The sequence below is a fragment of the Cibotium barometz genome, chromosome 54 (assembly GCF_041138505.1).
Source record: "Cibotium barometz isolate CiBa-2024 chromosome 54, ASM4113850v1, whole genome shotgun sequence".
Classification (NCBI taxonomy): Eukaryota; Viridiplantae; Streptophyta; class Polypodiopsida; order Cyatheales; family Cibotiaceae; genus Cibotium; species Cibotium barometz.
The window spans coordinates 22,813,408-22,840,278 of record NC_141099.1 but is presented as its reverse complement, the minus strand read 5'-3'; the positions used below and the strand labels follow the sequence as shown (position 1 = coordinate 22,840,278).

The 26,871-nt window shown below is 38.7% G+C and overlaps 1 protein-coding gene across 5 annotated transcripts; it reads left to right on the top strand.

Moving 5' to 3' along the window:
- The first annotated feature begins 20,409 nt into the window (after positions 1-20,409).
- LOC147607955 (zinc finger protein CONSTANS-LIKE 6-like) lies at positions 20,410-25,092 on the top strand. Of its 5 annotated transcripts, none has more exons than XM_086789685.1 (4): positions 20,410-20,899; positions 21,238-22,776; positions 23,542-23,757; positions 24,626-25,092. In XM_086789685.1, exons 2-4 carry the CDS (start codon positions 21,478-21,480, stop codon positions 24,662-24,664), a joined length of 1,554 nt encoding a protein of 517 aa, XP_086645811.1. In that variant the 5' UTR covers positions 20,410-20,899; positions 21,238-21,477; the 3' UTR covers positions 24,665-25,092. The 5 variants fall into 5 exon arrangements, with proteins under 5 accessions (XP_086645811.1, XP_086645815.1, XP_086645810.1 ...); XM_086789689.1 differs by having other exon boundaries at positions 20,472-20,490; XM_086789684.1 differs by having other exon boundaries at positions 20,472-21,102.
- Positions 25,093-26,871: the final 1,779 nt, after the last annotated feature.

Here is a 26,871-nt window from a genome sequence, read left to right as displayed (position 1 = left end):
TGAGAATGGATGTGATGAGATGGAAAATGATGTGATGAGATGGAAAATGATGTGATTGGATGAGAATGGATGGACGATGGGAATACATATGATTGGACTTGGATTAAGAAATGTGGATTGATGTGGAACAATGTGGAGAGACAAGAGTTCGTTATAGAAACTGTATTTATGACCTGTTTTTAAATGACTGTTTTATGTCAAGAATGTTGGGGAAGCATTTTGACCGTCTTGTGAATGAGGTCGTGGAGACCTAATTGATAAAGTTGCAACAGTGAGTCAACGGAGGACGTCTCGTGTAGCAAGGTCGGCCAAGGTCTTGACCAGCCTTGGTTCGATTTAAATGGTGAGCTTCCATCGGTACGGTGGATGAGGGACCAAGGAAGCAGTCTATGAGTGAAGTGCTAGGTGACTTGTGAAGGATCCTAGAGGGTGCTGACCATACGGTGCTCGGGCTTTGGGTCGTCGAAGATTCCCACACGTGCGACGAGGAAGATATTGGAACAAGGAGTAAGAGTTGTTTTCTGAATTCGAGCGTGGATCTAGTTGATTGACCTTGCTGGTCCTCAACAGATGAGTCCATGGCTCTTTTTTATGGATTTGTTGGTTGATCTTGCTGATCTTCAATGGAGATTCCATCTGGATTTTTATAAGTGAATATATTGCCGGGTACTATGAGCTAGGAACCATCGAAAATGCCCCTGAGTGGACAAGTGGTGATGAGTGTTCGGAATTCTAATTGTAATGGGAATTCCTCTTTTAACATTAAAAATTTATCTATACAAAAAGATGAATTTAACTAAAATCTTTCTTTATTTTTTTTTACATAAATTATACATAATCTTAGCCTTCTAATTATTTTCTCTAAATTAATGGAATACATGGATTCCCAAGGTCATGGGGATTACTCTTTTAATACACAGGAGGAGAGACAACCAAGAAACATATTGGAATAGACACAGTGCTTCAATTGTGGGAGAGAGAGGTCACATAGCACCTCAATGTCTTCAGCCTAGAAGGGAGCCACGTGGAATATACCCTGTGATTCGGAGACATGAAGGGGTTACACTTGTTGACCACAGAAGTAGGGGAAATGGGAATCAATTACTAGTACAAGGTTAGGCTTAGGGTCCCTTGGGCAATGTGAACATTTTAGGCTTTTCCAAAGGAGACAGATGAGGTTGATGTGATGGTGGCTAATAAAAGGACAAGGTTGCAAAGGTCAGAATTTGAAGTAGCAGATAGGGAAGATAGAGTCAAAAGGAGATTAGAGAAAGGGAGAGCTCCCATGGATTAGGGTGAATCTAGTAAATGGATATGAGGATTTGGACCAGAGTTTGTTGGAGAGAGATGCAAATGGATATGTGTGGGTGATAGTTGGCTGAGGCTAGGGACAAGGGTAGAGATGGTAATTTGATATAGGATAGATTGATGCTCAGGATGAGAGATTCAATGTTCCCAAAAGAGGAGTTGATGGAGATGGTTGATAAGGGTTTGACTATGGAAGAAAAGAGGTAGTATGAGGTTCTCTTTGATAATTATCCAAGATTATTTGCAAAGGAATATACCCAGATGAGAGGGACTTCCAGTGTTGTACATGAGATCAAATTGAAAGAGGGGGTGAAGCCTATGGGACAGAAGCTTACGAGGATTGGGACGATCCAAAGGCAAGTGCTAGAGATAGAGGTGACCAAACTTCTATAGGCTGGATTCATTTACAGAGTTACTGAATCTGATTGGGTGTCCCCTATGGTTATAGTACCTAAAAAGGGGAACAAATGGAGAGTATGTGTAGATTATAAATCCCTAAATGTTGCCACTATAATACATCTTTATCCTCTACCTTTTCAAGATGAGATCTTAGATCGAGTTGTAGGGAGTGAGAGATACTCTGTATGTGATGGTTGCAATGGTTAAAATCAGGATAGCTCTAGAGGATCAAAAGAAGATGAATTTCATTACTCCTTGGGGAGTATTCTGTTACAAAAAATGATACTTTTTGGACTCTTGAATGCATATGCAAGCTTTCAGAGTTGGATGGATAATATACTTGGTCCTTATTTGGGTACTTTTGTCATGGTTTTTATGGATGACATATGTGTTTACAGTGACAGGTTGCTTCATGACAAGAGGTTGGATCTTGTATTTCAAAAGCTTCATGAGGATGGGGCTCAATTTAATATAGGTAAGTGTAAGTTTGCAAGATCAGGGGTAGTGCTGCTTGGGCATGAGGTTAGTTAACATGGGATAGCCCTTGACCCTTCTAAAGTGGAAAATCTGCTGCAAATGGAAAGTCCCAAGATAACCAAGGAGTTCATTAGCTTCATTTAAAAGGTTAGGTATCTGTCTAGATCATTTTGTATGCTAGCTAAGTATCTCTATCCCTTGTAGAAGATAAGCCAACAAGACCCATTTGGCATGTATCCAAGGATTAGAATAGAAGACTTGATGAGCTGGCTGAGAAGGTTCGAGCTATGCATGGGGTGAAGTTTTAAGAGCCTTTATATCAAGGAAGAGAATCTTTTCATGAGGAGGAACATGTTCTACTTATTGGTTTTGCCAGAAGAGTTCTGAGTGCTTCAAATAGATAGGCAGTGAGACTAGAAGGGCCATGAAGTATGTGCTAATAGGAGAGAAGTTGTATGACAAGGGATCTGATGGGGTTCTAAGGAGAGTATTATATCATGATGAGATACAACAATGTTTAACAACATGTCATGAGGAAGGTTGTGGAGGACATTATGGGGTAGATATCACTAGAAGGAAGATCTTGGGAGCCCAATTAATGTGGCCAAGTATGAATAGGGATGTCACCCACACTGGTGTAGAAGTTGTATAAAATGTCAAGCCGTTCAAAAGAGGATGTTGGTACCAGAGCCCATGCAAAATGTTATGAGTTATGGGGCATGTTGTGTTCTTCACGTTTAGCTAGCACACAACCAATAGAAGGCAAAGGCATCTATGTGGACATGGAATATGATTTCCCAATTAGGGGATCTCAAAATGGGAGCGCTTGTTTTGCGAATGGGAGCGCTTGTTTTGCGAATGCCTTTTTTAGGGTATTATATGCTTGTTGGCACTCCTCTATCCATTTAAAAATCACTTAGACTCCATAAAGGGCACGAGCTATGTTGGCATACATAAAGATGAAATGCCGGTAATAATCGACATGCCCCATGAATCATTGGACTCCTTTGAAGTTGGTAGAGGGTGGCAGCTAAGTTGAACCTTGGTGTCATCTGTGGAGATAATATGTTTTGAGACAATGTGTGGAGATAATATGTTTTGAGACAATGTGTCCCAGGATCACTCCATGCCAGACCTAAAATTGACATTTCAGAGGGTCAAGAGAGATCCTGTAAAGCTGACATCTCTCTAGCACTTTCCTTAGACACCACAACAGACGTACGTTTGTGAAGGTACAAATGTACACTCACATACACTAGGGCAAGTATCTTAACTGTGCCAAAATGGCGTATCTTTTGATAGCTGCCTTCAAATATTCCCCTTATAGTTCAACTGTACTTTATTTATACTCTTTTTAATGCACTTTATGCTCTCTTTAACTGTACTTCTGATAGCTGCCTTCAAATATTCCCCTTACAGTTCAACTGTACTTTATTTATACTCTTTTTAATGCACTTTATGCGCTCTTTAATGCACATTACTCACATTAATGAGGTAGATATGGAAAGATTATGTCTCATAGTAGGGAGTGAATGGGCATTCCTTTAAGAGCGTATGGCCATACCTCCGAAAGTGAACGACTGTTCACTTCTCATAGAAGCAAGATGAGACTAATCTGTGCCCATTTTTTCTCTGATTTTTTACTGGTTTCAATCCCTCAATGATGATCTTTTGTGTTTTTCTTTTTGTGAATGGCTTAGGCTAGTCCCAAGCTATCCAATGATGCATAGAATGCCTAATAAAACATAATATCCTAAGATTAATTATGGAATTAAGCTAATATGATTTTTAACTAGTTGAAGAAAAAATAAGAATTAATGGACTCAAGAGCAAGATTAGGACACTTACTTGTAGCTCCTGCTTTTGGTGTAGCCTCCCAAGCTCCTCATGCTCTGATTCCTCCATTTAACTCCGTTGTATTATGAAGAAAAATAAAATCAAACAAATCAAACAAATCAAACATGCATATCATAACCTACTGCTAGATTTGCATTCTTTCTGGGAAAAGCAAGACTCTAGCTAAGGAATAGAATGTGGAGGACACTAAGCTAAATGCTATCCCTGATAGCACCTAAGTGATGTATGACCTTCCAACTTTATCCCCTTGACCTTTCATTGGCTAGACACTGCCTTTTCCTTGTCCAATGCCTCTTTAACTACCCCTAGAAGGGGGCGCCTACTTCTATGTCCCTTGGTCTTCCATTATGCAAGCACCATCTACTTCCCTTTTTACTTTAACTTCAATGTCTATTAACCATTGCTTAGGTATTTCCTATTTGAAATCTCGTGAACCTTATTTTTATATGCAACCTTTTACATATAAATAATCTTTCCTAGTGTTACCTTTCAGTGTTTCTTATCAGTCTCATAACATCAACACCCAATGTTTAGAACATTATAGTGGTATGACCACTTTGAGAGGGACCAAACCTTGAGGTTCATGGCTTGCTCCTTCTCCTTTACTAGACCTTTGCAAAAAAGGGTGGTTTAATGCTATTTTCATGAAGTTTATAAGTTATTTACAAAGCCAGTTAGTGAATTATGGAGCTCAAAGATTGGCGGCTCCTATTTCCAAGTGTTATGTTATTCCTCTACTTACATCTGTGTTTAGTTATCTTATTTTATTCCAAATCTTCTTTGCTAGAGGTGGATATGAAGGAGTTTTTCCTTTTAACATGGGAGCACTCTCTTGAGTGTTGGTCATTTGCTCGGGGGGTTCACCTAAAAATATGTAAGTATACCATGTGAGTTCAAATGAAGGGGTTTTTTAATTTAAAATTTTATGGTAAATTTATGGAAATACATTTACAAAAGGGGTTTTCTTAATCGATTTTGAAAAAAAAAACATAGGTCCATTAAAAAAAGGGGTCGTTTTCATGAAAAATTCACAGGTAAGGGGTTTTTTAAATACCCCTTGACGCACGTGATACATAGGGTTTCTTAGTAGTTCACCCCCCGAGGTCATTTTTTGTTGGAACAAAGACTGGGTGGGTTTGAGAGGAAGTGTAGTTTGATGCAGTATCTGTATTATCATTTCCAATAGTCTAGTTTGGGTTTATCAAGGGTTTCACTTTAGTGAAATGGTCTCTAGTGCTTCTTGGAGCATGTATGAAATTAATTTTATACATGTCTACTTTGCTCAAGCTACAAAGAAATAATGTTATATTACTTGTAACATAAAAAATAAGTTTTTTAAAAGTTTTAAGTTTTCTAGTTTTTTGAACTTTATTTTGTGTGCTCTAGGTTAACTTCTCTAGACTCACATGTCAAGGCTAACATATGCAGGTTCATGTCTATAGGCTCACATCTCTAGACTCACTATGTAAGTTCATCCATGTAGGCTCACCTTGTATGAACTAGACTCATATATTTAAATTTTATGAAATAGGCCACCTAGGGCACAAACTTTAATGTAATGGGCCTATGACAAGGTTTATGTGTATAATTATTAGGTAATTATACTTTAATGCCTTAATAATTACAAAGGACAAGAATTTCCTTTGGAAACTATATCTAGTCTAAATTATATGACAAGAAAATCCTTAAAGGACTTGAGTAGGTATGTCCTTAGAAGTCTTTAAGACAGTAATAATGGGTTGGTACAAATTACCTATACCTACCTCTAGACTCATGTTTACTAAGTTTTGTGTCTTTAGGCTCATGTTTGTAGTTTCACATCTTTTTCGTGGGACTATATGCTTACCTCCCCCAACCTGAGAGCTAGTTTAGCTTGGTTTTTAGAGTTTTTGAGATTTTTTAGTCTTCATGAGGGGTGACTAAAGATCCTAATCCTGCTAACAGCAATTATGTAAGTATTTAAGTGTTTTTTTTTAAATTTTCATGCTTTTAAGCTACCAATTCAAAAAATCCATGAAAGAATATGAAATGCATGTATAAAAATTACCTATCTCACTATAAGCCACACTTAATGGAGCTTAATACTTATGTATTTGGAGTAGATTCCACTTTTAATCATAATTGCTAAGCTATTCCTTGGCTCAATACAATGAGATTAAAGACTTATGGGCTTCGCTTTGATGGAAGAAAAGTTGCAAACACTCACTCACTCAATGTTTATAGATTAAAGAGAACACACGGTAGAGAGAGTGTAGAGGGCTAGTTTACTTGGAGAAATAGCTCAAGGTACAATAAAGTATGAAAATGAACAACCCTAAACTGAGGATGAGGTTACTTATATACTAGCTAACCCTAAAGTATTTGTTCACACTTGGATGGCTATGGGGAAAACCCCATGGCCTAGAAGTATAAAAATGAACAACAACCCTAAATAGAGGATGAGGTTACTTATATACTAGCTAACCCCCCCTCACAGCGTAATATTACCAAATATCTAGTAAACCCCCCTATAGAGTATAAATGTGATGTTTATAGAGATTCTAGATCAGTCTTTGAAAGGAAAGAGGCCCAACGCTTTGTAAAAGGCCTCAAACTTTTCACATAATAAGGCTTTAGTGAAAAGATCTGTCGCATTATCATGTGTACTACAATAGATTAGGATTGATATCTCTAGTAGCATGGAGCCTCTCTTTGACATAGTGATAATGCACTTTAATGTGCTTGGTCTTGGCATGAAAGACATGATTCTTTGTAACCAACATTGCAATAGATCAGGATTGATATCTCCAGTAGTAGCATGGAGCCTCTCTTTGACATAGTGATAATGCACTTTAATGTGCTTGGTCTTGGCATGAAAGACATGATTCTTTGTAACCACCACCATTGCACTCTCTAACTATCTAAAGGGACACAAAGATCCTCCATCAATCTTCTCAACCATACATATTCAACTGTTATAGTGAATTATGCTCTGTATTCATCTTCACAGGACGATGCTGCCACACTTGGTTGTTTCTTACTTAGCAAAGATATGCATGAATTGCCAAGTAAGAAACAATTTCCAGATGTGGACTATTGTATGTCATAATTACTTGTCTAATTTGAATCATTGAGGGCTTGTAATTGTAAAGCACCCCCCTTGGCATAAAACAATCCAAGATCTCTAATGCCTTACAAGTATTGAAAGATACATTTAATTGCCTACCAATGCTTACTTCCTAGGTATGAACTTTGAAAGTTATGACACACCATACTGGATGTTTGGCTATGTGAGTTGCACAAATAGATTAGGCATCCAACAAATTGATCACAAGTGGTTATATCAAATGGTTCATCGGCATCTTGTAGACTAAGTTTTACCACCGAGTGCCATTGGTGTATAAATTGGTTTGTAACTTTCCATGTTAGACCTCTTGAGCAGTGCCTTGATTTACTTTTACTACTTTAAAATGACTATACCATCATCTTGCTGTATATAAACTACATACCCAAATAGTAGAGCAAAATACCAAGATATGAAATCTAAATATTTAAGGCAAGATGAGCCTTGAAGGCTGAAATCCTCATTGGTGTCTATCGCACTAGCATGTCATCTACATAGAAAAATGACAACCAGCATGTTATCTACATAGAGAAATGACAACCAGCAAATCCTGCTTGTCCTTTTTTACATATGAAGTGCTTTTCGTACAAATATTTTAAAATCCCTATCCATTCAAATCGTAGGCATGAATCTTCTAGTACCAAGCTCTGGGAGCATGTTTCAAACCATATAAAGCTTTATTAATACTACACACTTTTGTTCTTGACCAAGTTGGTAAAATCCAGTTGGTTGACTAACATAAACTTCTTCCCCCAAGCCACCATTTAAGAACGCTATTTGTATATCCAATTGGTGCACTTTCCATCCATGATGGGATGCCAAAGTAATAACAAATCAGATATTGGTCATATAGGAAGTGGAGAAAAACCCGAGGGATTCACTCACAATAAAAGGGGATGTCACTTACGTGCATGAACCTCAAGAAAACCCTCTATACATGATGCTCATAAGGTGATAACAGCCCCCTATTTAAGCTTATAAGGATACCTTTAAAAATGACTATGTCACCCCCCTTCCTTATATCTATGTTTTTTCTCTAGCATTTACACACCCCCTCTCCTTGAATTAACATGAGCAAACATAAGTACTTTATGACATATCCTTAATGTTTTTGCTCTAGCATTTACACACCCCCTCTCCTTGAATTAACATGAGCAAACAGAAGTACTTATGACATATCCTTAATGTTTCTATACCCCTCCCCATCCCCCGCCCTCTCGAGGCCCCCTCCCCTTAACTTAAATTTAAGATTTAGTATTCACCTAAATACATGGCCTTAACCCTACCTTATAAGCTTAATCCTCATTTCAGAAAACCCTCCTCTTGTACACTCACGTGATATCATAAGTTTTCTAAGAGTGAATCCCCCGGGGAGAAAAAGTTTCATCATAATTAATCCCTTTCTACTGGGCATAACAATTTTCCACCAACAAGTCCATTTTCCTTTCTCTTGACTTACAAAAACCCACTTAGTACCAATAACTTTCTTACCAAGTGGTAGATCCACTAAATCCCAAGTACCATTATTTGAATGTAATGAATTTCATCTTGCATGGCTTTCACCTAATTTGGATCTTCTTGAGCCTCTTCATAAGACCCACGTTCATCTACATCATGTAGAGAACTAAAAAATAAAAACTCAGTAATATCTCATGAAGAAGTGGTTTGAGAACCGGATCTAGTTCTAGTCTATAAAGGAGTAGACAATTTGCTATCCTATAGGGTACTTCTAACCAATCTAGGCATAACCGTAAATTCATTTATTGCTGATCTTTCAGCATTAACTGTATCTTCCACACCTGATCTAAGGTTGGTGCATGAAATCTTTGAGCATTCCCTCCTTGTACAACAACCAAACATCAATAGGCAAAATCTATTGAGAGGGGGAGATAAGTAGAAACTAGCACAAGTAATAAACCATCAAACATGTTAGGTGAATTAGCATAGGCATGCTTGTTGAATTCCATCATTGGATAGACAGAATCCTTTACAAAAATGACATCCCTATTAACAATAATCTTCTTAGTGAGAGGATTGTAGAGATGATAACCTTTCCTTTCAGCACTATAACTAATAAAAATGCATTTTAATGCCTTTTCATTGAGCTTAGTTCTACTTTGTGCTGGAATATGTGTTAAATTATAGGTTTTCGATTAAACCAAGCCTCATCAAGAGTGATAGTCTTCAAAGCTTTCGATTAAACCAAGCCTCATCAAGAGTGATAGTCTTCAAAGCTTTAGTGGGGAACTTGTTTAGCACATAGGTAGCACATAGAATTGCTTCCATCCAAAACTTGTATGAAAGCTACTAAACGTTAGTGGGGCACTTGTTCAAAACATAGGTAGCACATAGAATTGATTCCATCCAAAACTTGTGTGGAAGCTACTAACCATGCATTTTACCATGTCTATGAGAGTCATGTTGTGTCTCTTAGTAATAGCATTTTGCTATGGTGGAGTTATACGTTGATGCTTTCTTAATGCCCTTTTTTGTGCCAAAAAATCTTTGAATACATTGGACATATATTACCCCCTTGTCTGAACAGAGAGTTTGAACTTTTAAGCCAGTTTCATTCTTAACCATAGCAAGAAAACATTAAAAATAAGAAAATACCTTGGATTTTTCTTTCATGGGGTAAGACCAATTGAATTTGTTGTGATCAATGAATGTAACAAAATATAAGTTTCCTCCCAAAGAAGTAGTTTGCATTGGACCATACACATCATTGTGTATGAGCTGATCATACACATTGTTGTGTATGATGAGCTCTATCTATTGCATTATTTGGGAAAGGTTGGTGAGAAAGTTTGCTGATGATGCATCCTTCACAAATATTTCTTAGTGGTGGATCAAGATGAGGAAGATCCTATTACATCCCATGCTATTATAAAAGCATTAAACCACCCCAATAGAAGTGTGGCTAAACCTAGCATGCCACAACTGGGCATCTTTCATTGGATTAGAAGTGTATGCTACTTGTCATACATGTCCAATTTGTATAAGTTTACCACCTTGGAAAAGGTTAGCAAGAAAGTTTACCAAGGATGAATCCTTCACAAATATATCTTGGTGGGGTGGATCAAGATTAGGAAGATCCTCTAACATCCCATGTTTGTGAAGGATGAATCCTTCACAAATATATCTTGGTGGGGTGGATCAAGATGAGGAAGATCCTCTAACATCCCATGTTTTTGTAAAAGTATCAAACCACCAATAGAAGTATGGCCAAACCTAGTACGCCACAAATGAGCATCTTTCATTACATTAGAAATTTATGCTAGATAAGTAACATCACACTTGTCATACATGTCTAGTTTGTACAAACCCCTTGTGGTCAAAGATCCAATAAGCACAATCTATTTGTCATGCTCTCTATCATCACGGCGGGCAATGCATTTATCATCTGCAAATTCAACATTAAGACTCCTCCTTGCTAGAATGGGCACATAAAGTAGACTTTTGTGAATTCTTTGGACATTTTCAAAGACAAATATCCTCACCCACTAATAGTAGTGAGAATAATTTCACCAAACCTTTGACAGAGTAAGAGGCATTATTAGCACATATAATAGTGTGGTGGCCACTTTGCGCATTCTTAAAAATTTTGACCAAACTTCTTTGATAAGGTATGTTCTTAGAAGCACCACTATCAAGAAACCAATTTTTAGGCAAATAGTTACACTAAGGCATGCATTGTGTTCCAGATTATAACTGTAAATAGCCATAAGTGAGAAGTCTTGTGGACTACGGCATTAGCAAAGACATCTTTGTTTGAGCTTTGATTGTTGCTAAAGGCAGAATTGCTAGAACCCTTATTGGATTCCTTCTTCTTCTTTTCTTTATTTTTTGCAATACATCTTTGTTTGAGCTTTGATTGTTGCTAAAGGCAGAATTGCTAGAACCCTTATTGGATTCCTTCTTTTCTTTATTTTTTGCAATACGCAACTAACCTTATTTAGATGTTCGGGATCACACTTAGCCTTAGTTTTATTAGAATTGGTCCCCCGCGCTAAAATTTATTGCCCTTATCCTTGGTTTGCTAAAGCTTGATCACTATGCGAGAACTCTCAAAAACATACTTTCTAAATTGTTCCTCTTGCAACAGTAATAAGCTTACAAGCTCTTGATAGGTAAGTGGGGCCGCATTACCTCTCAAAGAAAGACGGAGGGAAGAATTGAAACCTAGATAAGATTCAAGCAAAGAATCAAGGGTGATGGTAATCATATCTTTTTTTGGAATGATTTCATCAATATTGAGAAGTTATTATCTCAAGTCCTATAGTTTTGTTAAATGTTCATTCATGGACCTCTTTTCTTGTATATTTTCATTGTCAAGTTACCTTTTGAGATAGGAAATTATTGAGGTAAGATATGTGATACTTCATTGTATTTATGTGTGCACCTTTGGGCTCGGGGGTGGTTGGGTGGATGAGTATATGCCTGGTTCATGCATGTTTATGCATGGTTATTAGCTAGAGAGATCTTTAGGGTTTTAACACATCTCCTGTACTCCAAGCAAAAATAGTCCAAAGAGTAGTAACTGCTCAAGAAGCAGTTAAGCAAACACTTCAGTGTTTCTATTATCGTGGACCACACAAAGTGGCACACTGCATAGTTTCCATGCCCACAGTCACTGACACTTTGCAACCCATATTTGAACGATGTGGCATTGATCACATATTCCAAGATTGCCCAAAGCGTGTTGCTTCTATGCAACCTATCTCACAAAATACAACTCTTAACATCTTGAGTGTGCAAAAGCAATTGTCCATGATACCCTTGAATGTGCTTACATACTTACAAGCCAAGGCATGAGAAATAATAAAAAAGAATGCAAAAGAAAACACTTTGAAATGGGTAGAGGAGCATGCTTTAAAATACAAACTGAAAGATGAAGCAAAACCTTCTAAACCCAAGAAAAACAAGGGAAAAAAAACTATCAAAACCAAAGTTGAAATAAAGAATAGGGGAAAGGAGATTGTGGAGGATCTGATCCCAAAAGATCCAAAACCTACACATGATGCAAAAACATCCACCTCAAAGGCTACCACTTAAACCACAAAACCTACATTTGCGCGACACATGATACAAAAGCCCGAAAGCAAGTTCGTTCTCATCACATGGAAAACATAAAGAAAACCTAACAATCCAAGGAAAGTCAGAGGATGACATAAGTTCTAGTACGTTGCTTAGTGAGGATGAAACAAGTTTGGATTCTTCACTCAGTGCACCTCTCATACCAATCAAAAAACTAGAACCCGCCCAACCACCCTAAACTAGAACCCGCCCAACCACCCTAAACTGAAAATCACGATCACATCACATATGCGCAATGCACAAAGCAAGCTTAGGAGAGCATGCTTAGCATTGCTGAGTGTCATACTACAAAATCACTGGTTGTGATTGAACCTCATAATGCCAAAACTAAAAAAGCAACCAAAATATAAAAACTGGAGGAGTATTGCTTCCCCTTCCGAGAGGAAGACGTACTCCCTATAGGAATGAACCCCTTCCAAGAGGAAGACATACTCTCTATAGAGATGAACCCATTAAAAGCCAAGAAGAGTCATCTCAGGAGAAGATTGCACAAATGATGCGGTTGAAAAAGCATGTGAGGAATTCGATGAATCCCTTACGAAATTAAAGCAATCTCTCAAATACTCATTTGGAGGAGTGCTCTTATCTCATGGTGAAGCCAGCATAGCATCAACACTTGCACCTTTAAAGGCTAAACATGAGTTATACCAAGACATCAAGAGCTACATAGAACATGACTGTATGGATTCGCAAGTTTCTAAACAGGCCTCACTTAAAGTTGTCAGAGGACCAAGTGTGCCATTGTACACATTGGGCACTCTAGAAAAAGCTAAGAGCCAAGAAGAGGATGAAAGTGAATGGGAATATGAAACCAAAATGACATCTAAAGCTGAAACAAGAGCTGAAACATCCATGATTCCACTTGAAGATTCTATCATGGCATGGTTAGATTTCCCTATGGGCAATGATGTTAAGTGCAAATGCATATTGATTAGCACTCGAGCTAGTCATAACATCATGACAATATACACTTGGGTGTCATTGGGGAAACCTACAATCATCCCTAAAGATAATGGTCTTGCAAGAGGAGCCAATGGACAAGACATTGACGTTCCAGGTTGCTTTAGCTATGCTACTCAAATAATCGGTAGAAATGTGGAATTTCAATTCCATGTTACCCCAGATTCCCTTGAGTATGATGTCATCCTTGGTGGAACTTGGGCAGTCACCTTGAACACTCCTGCACAGTAGGTATTGTGAAATTGCTATTATAGGAGGAAGAGACCTTGGAGAAGCTAGAACTTCCAACATATCCTACTCAGAATATTCGAAGAATTATGGTTGGATTGAAACTTTCCAATAAAATCACCACAATCCAAGCACAACTTTATCCAAAACGAGAGACAAATCTCATGACTCTCAAATTATGGGATTTGTTAAGGCAACCAACACTCACGGTTCATCCTGATAGAATTCCATCCTCGAAAGCCTCTCTACATGAAGACCTCTCATCTGCGTCACTGACCAACTCGAACAATGCATCTATACGCTCTTGAAGCGGGAATCGCATAAATATTCTGTCGGACCATTACGGGCATCCCTCCAAGTTGTAGATTTGGACACCATTGATTCATATCTTGAATGTATGACCTTTTGGTGTATCTACCTTGACTCTTTGATTGTAAAATGATGGCGGTAGCTCTTGCTAACCCTAGGAATGGGTTAATATTCCCCCCTTCCTAATGCCAATCACATCCTCGTGTGATCGCGTGTTGAAGACCTTTATGTGGGGAGAATTGGCAAGCTTTGTTGATGGCTTTTGATGGTGAGTGACCTTCAATGGTCTTTGTTCCTCCGGAAGGAATAGGAAAGACTAGTTGGTAAATGAAAAGGTTAGAGATTAGCGGGAATGTCTAACGGGGTGGAGGGGTGAGGTTTTTGTGAGCGATTACATTTTTATATTTTTGTGAGCATGTTTTGTTTTTTTTTGTTTTTTTGTTTTTGCTCACTTTATTTTTGGAAATCATAAGCAGAGTTACATGTGATTTATGCTAGTTGGGAAACTAAGAGAAGTTAATGATGTGGGGGAGAAGAGAAGGAAGGATCCAGAGGAACTGGGTTGTACCATTAACCAGGCTTTCACCCACCATGGCCCCCTCATCTAGAGATGTACCTGGAAAGTTATCGATGATGGATTTGGTACAAATGTTCTCCATTGCATGAGTATTATGGCTCACCCTAACCCTCCTTGAAACACATCCAAAAAGAGATTACTTGGTGAACCGCAACTGTCATGAGGATCTTTCCAATGGCCGAGCTCGTAACCCTTGAGGTCTCCAAGCTCTACAACTCCTTGAGAAGCAATTCCACCGTGCCTCCCGCGTTGTCACACCACCGTGTTGCACTACGGGTCCTCATCCCTCCTCTCACCTTACTTCACTCACACACACTCCTCTAGCATGCATTAGGGAGAGAGATTAGCAAGAGCAAGACTCAATTGCACAATGGGAGAGTATGTTGTATTATGAGAGATATTCACTTATATACATGGCCATAAGTGTTCACACTCACTTAAACTATGGCCGACCGGGAAATTTAGGCTCATAAGAGGCCTAATGCTATTACAATAACTACTCTCATAATATATCCATGATGAAGTATATTACTTAGGACTTCATCCTTGCTTGCTACCACACGCACTTGAAGTGGGAATCGCCATAAATACTATGTCATACCATTACGGGCGCCCGTCCAAGTTGTAGCTTTGGATATTATTGCTTCATATCTTGAATGTATGACCCTTTGGTGTATCTAACATGACTCCTTGATGTAAGATAGTGGTGGTAGATCTTGTTAACCCTAGAATTGGGTTAACAATGAGTATGGATTTGTACTCATGGAGCAGTTGCTATATTAATTTAGCCAGAAGAATAGTAAGCTATAAGTTTAATAAAAATGTATTGGCAGTTTCTTGTGATATTCTACCATTTTGTAGGTAGGCCATACTATGACTTCCTTTTGTTTTTATCTTCTTCCCCTCCCTCCCTTTTTTTTCCTTGTTTTTTTCTGCTACCACCTTGTGAGCAACAGGTTCTTGTGTCTACTCCCTATTTTAGAGAATAGGTTCTGCACTTATGCTTCTCATTCGAAGGGGTGAAAAGAGCATTGCGAGTTTTTCTTTGATGCGTTCATAAGTTTCCATTATAGACGTGGGAATTGATTCTGGAATTTGTGGCTCAATTGTTGTCGAGAAGGCAGATACAGCTTCTGGTTGGTTGCCATTGGGGTTGACTGAACAAGCAAGCTCTTGTGTATGTGTTATATGCACAAGAGAGGTTGGCTTGCTTGGTTTTGCATGGGCCTCCGTTCTTGTTGAACTTTAGGTGAAGCTGTTGGGGTTGAAGGTGTTGGTGAAGCGTTCCTCCCTTTGTTCGATCTTGGCAACCATATGATGGGATTTCCATCATAATACCCTTGTTGTTAAAGCATGTTCACAGAGGCATCCATCTTTGATGAACATTAGGAGTTAATGGTTGATGCCCTTGAGGTTTCTTTCTTTGAGGCATTTCTTGATGTGCTTGGGAATCCAAGGTTTGGTATTACCTTGGTAGTACCCTTGTTCTTGCAATAATCTTTTTGGTACCCACACTTGTTGAGTTGTTGGAGTTCTTTGAGGGACTCACAATTTCTTTTGTGGTGGACGATGTTGTGGAATACTTTTATTCATCTTTGGATTTTGAGTTTTGCGTTGAAGAATAGGCTTGGATTGTCGAGACACCCAAATTAGATTGGCGCCTTCGTAGTAGCCCTGAGCTACAAGTAGCTGCTTTTCCACCCACATTTTGATACCATTAAGATATCTTGATCTTGGTCGTCTTGGTGGAGTTTTCTTTGTGGATGAAGTGGAAGGTTTTGGGCCCTCCTTGATGTTGGTAGGTGCTGAGTTTGCATGTTTGAGACTCATGGGTATTATTGACGATGAGGTTGGAGTCCCTTGTGGAGTGGTGTTGGTTGGCTAATGATATTGAGGCTTTTGAGCATGCAGCATTCTCCTATGGTGAGGGTGGTGGATGAAGAGGCGTGGGCTCCGAGGCTTTTCCTTTGAGGTCCTTTTTAGAGATAGGTGGTTGCGCTTGGGGGATTTCTTCAGGAAGAATAGCCGTTGATTGCAAGGTTGTGGCATTTGATGAATGAAGTCCCAAGTGATGTACTTCATGGATATATTATGAAAGTAGTCATTGTAATAGCATTAGGCCTCTTATGAGCCTAAAGTGCCCGGCTCGCCACAGTTTAAGTGAGTGCGAACACTTATGGTGGCCATGTACATAAGTGAATATATCTCATAATACAAAGAACTCTCCCATTGGCAATAGAGTCTTGCTCTTGCTAATCTACTCGGGGGGTCCACTATATGGAAGCTCCTCCTATGACGTGCGTTCAAGCGGTATTTAAAAATCCCCTTATCTGTGAATTTTGAGCTAATAAAACTACCCCTTTTTCTTTATAAACTTACGGTTTTTTTTCCAAAGTACAATTAAAATATCCCACTTGTAATTGTATTTCTGTAAATTTACCCAATATTTTGGATTAAAAAAACCCCACCTAATGATCGCACGTGGTAGACTTACATATTTTGAGGTGCACCCCCCGAGCTAATCTATCTCTCTAATGCATGCTAGTGAGTGTGTGTGAGTGAAGTGAGGTGAGAGGAGGGACGAGTACATGTAGTGCAACGCGGCGGTGTGACAATGCTCGCGGGAGATGCGGTGGAATTGCTTCTCAAGGAGTTGTAGAGCTTGGAGACCTCAAAGATTACGATCTTGGCCATTGGAAAGATTCTCACGAGACAGTTGCGGTTCACCAGGTAACCTCTTGTTTGATGTGTTACATATACATACATACATACATACATACATACATATATATGTATGTATGTATGTATGTATGTATGTATGATACAATACATACATACATACATACATACATACATACATATATATATATATATATATGTATGTATGTATGTATGTACATACATACATACATACATACATACATACATACATACATACATACATATGTGTGTGTGTGTGTGTGTGTGTGTGTGTGTGTTCACACATGTATACTTGTGTGTGCATGTGTATGTGCATACATGTGCATGTGCATGTTTGTGTACATGCGTGTGTGTGTGTGTGGATGTGAGTGATGATGACAAAGCTATTAAGAGTTAAGAGTTATACTTTATAGCTTGCCTATCCTTTCACTTAAAGACAAGACAATATTATTAAATAGTCAGGCGAGTTTCCACCATGACTACTTGAATTTTAAAATTTGGTAGTAGAATTGTAGAGAAATAAATCAAAAGAGGATAAAATTGGTAGTAGAATTGCAGAGAAATAAATCAGAAGAGGACAAAACATCCCATAATTTGTGTGATTGCAATCTCAACAAGTTTTAATAAATATGGAACATGTTCTTTAGTCATAAGTGTTGTAGTGATTTCACTGATGTGCACCTCTTCATTGTGAAGATGACAAAACACTTTTTTTGCTTTGCAAATCTTTTTTATCTTGTAGTGTTTGTCTTGCAAGGGATCTTTAAAAGAGATACTTTATTTTTCATTTTCCTTTTTAAGTGTACAAATTATTAAATCTTTTATTAGTAAAGAAGCTTTGTAAGTATGGCTTATGGTGGATTGAGTCCACCTTCCTTTAACTCTATCGCCCTAAGGTGACCACCTCCCTATACTCCACACCTCCACGTCCTTCATGTCCCTCCTTTCCCCTCCCCTAAAAGCCATCATGAGTCTCCATTGTCCTTACACCTATGAGACTCGACCTATAAGTGGACCCTCATATCATTTGTGTACAAAAGGGGATTTTTTGTTTTGTTTTATTAATTACATTTTTTTTTTTGTGGATACACACACACACACACACACACATATATACATAAACATATACACATGTGTGTGTGTGTGTGTGTGTGTTATACATATACATATACATACATACATACATACATGCATGCATGCATATATACATACATACAATATATACATATACATACATGCATGCATATATACATACATACATACATACATTCATACATACATACATGTGCACACACATACATACACACATATATAAAAGAGGGTATTTTTTAAGGGCTTATACACATAGATGGTGTCTTGTCATCTCATAAATGGATTGTGAATCCATCGGGTAACTCTTCCAGCTTATCTAAATGTCCTTGTCGTCAAAATGAAGAATTGATAAATGAAGCTTTTAGGAAACCCTTCTATTAAAAATTGACAAATGAAGCTCTTAGGAAATCTCAAGTGGCTTTAATTGATACTTTTATCAACTTACATGCTACAAATCACCTCATGGTTTTTCTGAGGCTATTGTCATTAACACAATCAAGCATGACGAGGGTGGCATTACCCTTCAATATATATTTATCATAAAAGGAATCATGCAAGTTGCAGGCTTAGGCCAAGCCTAATGGCTACCTCGAATGCAAACCTTGCATACCTATAACCATGCATCTTGGGTGAGTTGATGAATGTAATGTACAAGGTACACAATATCCCTCATGCAAAGCCTTGGTGGAAGCTTAAAAAGAAATATACATTGCTCATGTTGCTAAACAAACATCCTAAATAAAGGATGTATTAATAGTGTCAAATGTATGTGTGTGGAGCAATCATTGTGCCTAGCTCTATAGTACATACTTCAAACCATGTAAGAATTAGTGGGCATATTTAGAGTTTTATTAGAATCGCCCAACTTGGAGGTGGAACCAATCCAAACTTTATTAACTTTGATCATGAATTAGTGTGAATGTAAAAGGATTTTTGAGTAAAAATTATGGGCCATAGTACTAGCCTCTTTACCCCAGTGGCTTTTATTTAGATAGTTAGATAGTAAGTGCTAGGATACACTTGAGAACATGTAGGTTAAATAAGATGAGTAATGACTTTGTATATGGATGATGGCATCAGAGGCATGAGTGCAATACGAAAACCAAGATTTAGTGCAGTGCTCAAAAAATGTGTTCTCCCAATCAATTGATTAAAAGTGATATGCTCAAAAGCAACCGAAATTTATTGTTTAAAATTAGACAAATTTCAAGGATATAACTAAAACTAGTCGGCTGACCCGTGCTCAAAAGAAACCAATTTTTTTTTGTTTAAAATTAGACAAATTTTGAGGATATAACTAAAACTAGTTAGCTGACCCGTGCTCCGTACGTCTCCAACCTCCAAATTCAAATTCTACCCCAACCTCCTTGAACCTCCTGCTCCTCTTCCCGAACCTCCAAAATTCGTGCCAGGTGGCAACTGTGTGAAACTCTTCCTTAAGATAATAATATAGAGAAAGAGATGCATTATTTAAGTCCCTTAAATAGAGATAGAGATGCATTATTTAAGTCCCTTAAAAATAAAGGCATTGTCAAATTGCGATAAGGTTTTTTTAATTTCAACCGAAAAATTTGGGTTTTGAAGGTTTTAGATTTGTTGACGAAATATTGTTATTTTTCACTAGAGGACGTTTTTTGACACTTTGGGATGAAACTATGTTCCACAACGACTTTTGAGAAGGGCATGACGTGGCTCACAAGAAAACATGTTTCTCAACAAATTATAAGCCTTATCACATTGTAACATTGGTAAGCTTGAAAATTTGCAATTATTATTTTTAATTGAGAAAAGAAAATTTATGGATAAAATAGAGAATCTTGTAGGTCCGTGTATATACTACATAAAATCTGGATATTGTTGGGCCTTAATAAACCTAAAATGCCTTAAATTTTGCAGATAACTATTATTATTTAATTGAGAAAATAAAATTTATGGGTAAGAAAGGGAATCTTGTAGGTCCACTGTATATTATATATTTTTTGCAAGTTTTATTTGTCCAATTGACGTTGGAGAAAAAAAACTAAGGAGAAATACGTGGAGTGATGTGGTTGGTCAAGGGCGCAAGGCAAAAACTATAATGATTAAAAAATAGCAAATGCACTTTATCGGGAGAAGAGTCACCGGGAAAGTGCGTCGGGAGGGGTCCAGCGGGGGCCCACGGGGGGGACACCGGAGCCAATGGGGGAAGAGATAATGTAGATAGGATGGGAGGGGGGCGAATGGGAGAGGGACACGTGGAAAATGGAAATACGGAGGCGGGCGATAAGGTATGCGGGCGGGCGGGCGGACGGGCGGGCCAATCAGGGGCTATTATTGTAGTCAGTGTGTACGCTATTTGTGTGCATGGGGTTGGCGAGTTGTTCTACAGTGCGCTTTTCTCTCTGTACGCTCCGTCGCTCTCTACACACACGCAGGCTCTCTCTCTCTCTCTCTCTCTCTCTCTCTCTCTCTCCCCCCCGTCTCACACAGAGCACCGTAGCCGTGAGCTGCATGTATTTATAGGTCCGCCCCGCCATCGCCCTCACCCCGGGCCATCCCCTCGTCACGGGCAACTCCCGCCCTCCCTCTCTCTCTAGACCAGACCCTCGAGCTGGATTGGGCTTTCCCTACGTGTATTTTTGGGGTCGTGATCGTGTCGTAGCAGGTTGATAGCAGCTCCATCTTGCGAACTTATTGAGCTCGACTTTTCCTAGGAGCACATTTGTGCAAAAATTCTTCGCTCTGAAACTACCTGCTGCCGATTGCGACCATATCAATCATTAAGGCTCTGTTGACAATTTTGTTTCTCCATAGTACTGTGCTCTCCTCCTTGTGCTCTAATTTGGGCTGATTTGAAGCCGGGTTATGGTTAATTTTGTGTGCATGCGTGCGTCTCTCTCTCTCGATCTCGATCTCGATCTCTCTCGATCTTTCTTACCTTTAGTCTTTCTGCAGCTAATACGCCCAAATCATCTATATTTCGTACTAATTTTCACCTAATTCTCCTCATTCCAAGGTTTTTCGCTCTCCTGCTATGAAATCTGCAAGTCTTTGTACTAAGCTTTGCAGTTACTTATATGTCCTTCCCCTCATAATGAAAGCTTGCTTAGCGCCCAAATCTCACTTTTTTGTTTTGTACTTGGGTGTGCAGAGCTTTCCATACCAGCCAGCTCAAATTCAAATGGAAAGATGCGGCCATGAGAACACAGCAACACAGTTTTCAGCTATTAGCAAGCTAAACACGGGCATGGCACAGTTCCTGCCTCCTTAATAGAAGATTTGCAGTCCATTTGATTGTCATCAGTAGAAGTCTAGCCAAGAATCCAATACAAGAAGCAGACAGAGATCAACTCAATAATTTGCCGACAAATCGAACGCATCATCTACGAACATGGTGTCAAGTGAAGCAAAGGCCGGCATGGTCATAGCTGGCAGGGGGGCAAGGGCATGTGACATGTGTGGCAAAGAGAGGGCAAGGTGGTATTGTGCTGCAGATGAAGCCTATCTATGTGAGAGATGTGATGGATCTGTGCACTCTGCAAATTCTGTGGCTAAAAGGCATGAGAGAGCTAAGCTTGGGCCCAATGGGGCACCCATGAAGATTAAACCATCTCATAACCATCATCATCGCAAGAACAAATCAATCAACCTGTCCTCTCTCCAGCATACCGCTTCTCTTCATCTCCCCAAAGAAGATGCCCACAAGTGGTGGCGTAGCTCAAAGAAGCGGTCTCGGAAACCTCGCAAATCCTTGATCCCAACAGGTCAATCTTTCATTACTGTCAATCCTACCCTTAACCCAGAGGTGATTTATACTGCTATCATCAAGGAGGAGAAAGAAGATGCCATTTTGTTGTATGACCTCTTGACAGTTGATGATCAGTTTGGTGAGCTTCCTGCAACTTCCACTTTCAGCATGAAGCCAGAGCACTTCAGCCCTTCTTCGACATCAACGTCAAGAGATTTACTTGATTTGAAGTCAGAAGAGAGTGAATTAGTTCATGAAGTGCCCACATATGAGCCCCTTTTGCAAGAGCTTATTGCAGCAAGCCATGGAGATCTCATGGAGGAGATACTACCCTGCTCTCCATCTTTTTGCAATACCAATCGCACTAGCAGAGAAAATGATACCTCTAAGCTCGAATCAAACCTCCTACAAACATGTGATTATACTGAAGCTACTGTAATAAATGATGGAAGTGCCCCTTGCAAGATTGAAACAAACCCTCTTCAATCCTATGACTTCATGGAGGGCAGTATGGTGGAAGATGGGAACATTTCAGTCACTGAAGACTCCGACATGGATACGTTTGATGTGATGGATCTATGCTCCAATGCCAATTTGGATGATGACATGAAAGGTGATGAGCTCAGAGAGGGGTTTCCAGACATGGAAATGTGGCAAGCTGCCTATGGGTCAGATCAAGGGGCTTGCAACAATATGTATGGGAGAAACCCATTCAAAGGGAATGGAGAAAGGGAGTTTGAGATGACTTGTGTGAAGGTGGAGGGTCTACTAGACGGAGAGGCCAAACCACACCATCAACGGCAACAACAACCAACGTTCGAGAAACTTTTGTCATTAAGACTTGACTATGAGGAGGTCCTTAATGCATGGTCTGATAGAGGATCCTTGTGGATGGATGGGCAAAGGCCACAAATTGTCCCTGATGTTTGCTTTTTGGACCATGTAAGTGCAACTAATTGTCCCTGTTGTCTCTGCTGCTGCTGCTCTCTGCTGTTTGCTTTTGTCTATGTAGTTGCAAACAAGGGGTTAGGGTTGTTAATCTACAACAGCCTTTCTAATTATAGCAAAAGAGGATCCCAGGCTTCTTATTACTATAATATAGGACATACACACATTTTGGAGTCTTGAACACTGAACGGGGGCGACTATCCATTCATCAATCCCCATCCCTGCCCTGTGGTTAGCTTGGACGGAAGGTACAGTTTGTAAGGCATCTTAGATCCATAAGGGAAACATAAGGCTGCTTAGACCTCAGAACAAGGAAGGCTAGGGTCCCTAAAAGGGACCCATAAGGCCCCTTAGACCCTACATACAACCCATAATAAGGAACCCAGTAGGAGCCCCTAAGGCCCCTTAGATCCCAGAACAACAAAGGTTATGGACACCTTAGAGACCCACTGTACTGTAGGATTATGTGGATAGTTGTGGCAATCAAAAGATTTACTAAACCTTAAGGATACCAAAGGACTCTGTATCAGTAATACCAAAGGACTCTCTAGCAGTAAGGCTATAAGATCTACTCACCATTTAGAGTCATGAGAAAACATGTGTTTGGTTGGTGGGCATTTCATGTATGCTGTAGGGCTTCTTTGGATTGATTGTATTAATGCTAGGTTGAATTGCAGAGATGGCTTCCAGTTAGAAAAATTGAGTTTGAAAGAGAGCAGGATGTGTGATTGTGTTGTGGTGTGCTATGGCTGGGTACAGGGGGATGTGCAATGTGGGATGATGATGGTGGGGGAGTCAACTAGCTGCAACAGCAGTAGCTGCCAAGCTGGGCAGGTGCCCATGCTGGTGCAGGTGGACAGTGGGCGGGAGGCGCGCGTGCTGCGATACAGGGAGAAGCGCCGCACCAGGCTCTTCTCCAAGAAAATACGCTACGAAGTCCGCAAACTCAATGCAGAAAGACGCCCTCGCATGAAGGTTAGCACCTCTGCACTAATTGTGTATTCCTTCTACATAGTAAATGTGCATTTAATTCAAGCTTGTGATTGCTTCATTGCTATCATCATTCCTTCTACATCATAATTGTGCCACTTAATTCAAACTTTGCTTCATTGCTATCACTGTCTTGTGATTGCTTCATTGCTATCACTATAGTGTTGACTGCTGCCACCCCTTTATATATATATATATGTGTACACACATACATACATACATATAGATATACATGTATGTACCCACACACACACACACAGTTGTGTGTGTGTATATATACTCTTATGTGTGTGTGTGTGTGGGGATGGAGTGCGTGTGTGAGAGCATATCTTGGTACAGAGTTCTACACCCACTGTTGGGGGCACAGATGACGTTAGTGGGGATGTCGTAGTATCTAGTCTATACTATGAATAATGGAGTTGATAGCTATATAGTCTTGTGGGTTGAACCATGAGTATATAACATGCACGTTCCTAAAAGGTGAATTTGGGCATGTTCCTGGATTCATCTAGGTATATATATACATATATATGTATGTACATATATGTACATACATATATATATATATATGTATATACATATATACATACATGTACATATATGTATATATATATGTACATGTATGCGCGCACACACACACACACATATATATATATACATTTGTATACACATGTATATATATATATATATATAACATCATGTCTATCAATCGGTAAAACCTTAATCTATCATTAAAATCCTATTTACTAGGGTGTGTGTGATTTGGTTTTAGCTGAAGATTAGTCTCTAATTAGTCTTGTTAAGGTTAGGATGAAGCAAAAATCTCACTCGACTCAATCCTGGTTAACTGCAGGGCCGTTTTGTAAAAAGATCAGAGATCGTTGTTATGTAAATCCGGTGCTAATCCTTCCAAAAACTGTGCATAATACCCACATCCGATGCAAGGCAGAGTCCATACATGTGCAATAACTTAGAATATGATTTTTTATTTAAAAAAAATAAGAAATTATGGGACAGGTTATGAGCTGCTTGTATTTAAAAAAAAATGGAGGACATATTATTTGAAAAAGCCGAGGAGGGGTGAACTGCGCCTTTAATGGCGATGCCCATGTTTTTTTTTTAATTTGCAAAAATCTAGCTTTTTGTAGGCTTGAGAAATCCCTCTTTTTTTGACGGGTTTTATTTATCCTTTTTTGGGAAGGATAAAGGCTACCCGTTTTCAACTTTGGGGGGGGGTTTATTTTTGGCCTTGTACACCATCCCTTGTATCTTGTGATATCCTTGAAGTTTAATTTTAAGTTTTAATCAAGCATTATCATACTTGCCTTTTGTAATTCTAGCATTATCACCTTGCTTTCTTTTCAAACCACTCACCTCGGCCCTTTCAGACACGACACGGATGGACAATTTTAGTTCTAAAGGAACTTACAATGTATGCAACACTGTGTTTTGTCCTATGCTATATGTGGAGGTAGCTAACCCAGTGCTTTATTTTCTTTCTCTTGTCTATAAAAAATGTATGTTATCATATTAAAAAAATCAATATGCCTAAAATGGTAGAATTGGGGCCTCTCCAAGTGCAAATTCAAATTTTGTGACATAAGAAAAGAATTTGTCTATTAAAGATAATAATGTCCATATACATTGAAATTTGTTAGTGTAATCTCTCTCTCTCTCTCTCTCTCTCTCTCTCTCTCTCTCTCTCTCTCTAGTGCAAACGGATATCTTGTGTTCATGAAATTAGATTATTGAGCTTTATTACTAGGAGGAGTTGTATTGTCTTGTGGACATAAGGCTTGAATCTACTTGGTCATGTCCCTCTATAGAAACCTACATGTGTGTGTGCAAGCACGTACCCAACATACCTTTATTGTTTAATTCTTACATTCTTTATTCCATTTGCTCACCCCCCTTGTAGGTATACTTCTAGATTTGAACTAAAAACCCTCCTCTATTAATTTACATAATAACTATTAGATTAATTCCTTCTTGCCAATCGTGCGACATGTAAGTCTCGCTTAAATAACTATTATTCTAGATCCTCTTGCAAATATACAATATAAAGTGATCCCCTCCCCCTTCCCCTAAGAATATTATGTACCTCGTGTGAATTAAAAAAATAGACAAAATTCCACCAAGTTATCGCTCAACATCTACCCATATTTGTAAATGAGAGTAATGTTCTATAGCAATAAAGAAGTTAATGAATGAAGGCATGAGGGGTCAAGGTTTTCAAACCATATAATATTAGAAATGACAAAGAGAAAGCTTGGAAAGGAAATATGTGGTGGGAGTCAAGAGAAGAACTTTCACTTCTATTTCCCTTAAATTTGTGGCATGCAAATGGAAATATACTTGTTCTTTCACGATTCAAATATTAATGAAGGAATGAGGAGTCAATACAAAAGTGAATGAATGAAGGCATGAGGGGTCAAAATTTTCATGCCATGTAACACTAGAAATGACAAAGAGAAACCTTGGGAAGAAAATACACAGCGGGATTCAAGAGAAATACTTACACTTTTTTTTCCTAGAAAGTAATGGCATGCAAATGGAAATGTCCACTTCAGAAAGAGCACAATGACATTTTCCAAAATTGAAAATCATGCTATAGAATCAACAAATCAAGGCTTCCATTGAAAGTCAGTGCATAGCATAGATGACCACCAAACATACTTTCCTTATATGTATACAACATGAATGTCTCCCAAAGGTATTTTTCTTGCATGCATACTACTATTATATATATATATATAAAACCCTACGTGCACTTAGATGCACTTAAGCGCAATGTTACACGTGTATAAAAGTAAAAGTTAAATCTCTGAGGAAAACTATGTGAAAATGTTCCACCACGTTATTGCACAACATCTACTCTATAAGTTTGAACAATATTATCATTCTTTAGAAATGAAAAGTTTAATAAGGCATGAGGGGTAAAGGTTTTCACACTCAAAATGATAGAGAGAAAAATTTGAAGGGAAAAACGTGTAAATCAAGGAAAGTATTTTTTATTCTATTCTTCTAGAAACTAGTGGCATATGCAAATGGAAATATCCCCTTCATAAAGAAGTGTACATTGATAAATTCCAATAGTGA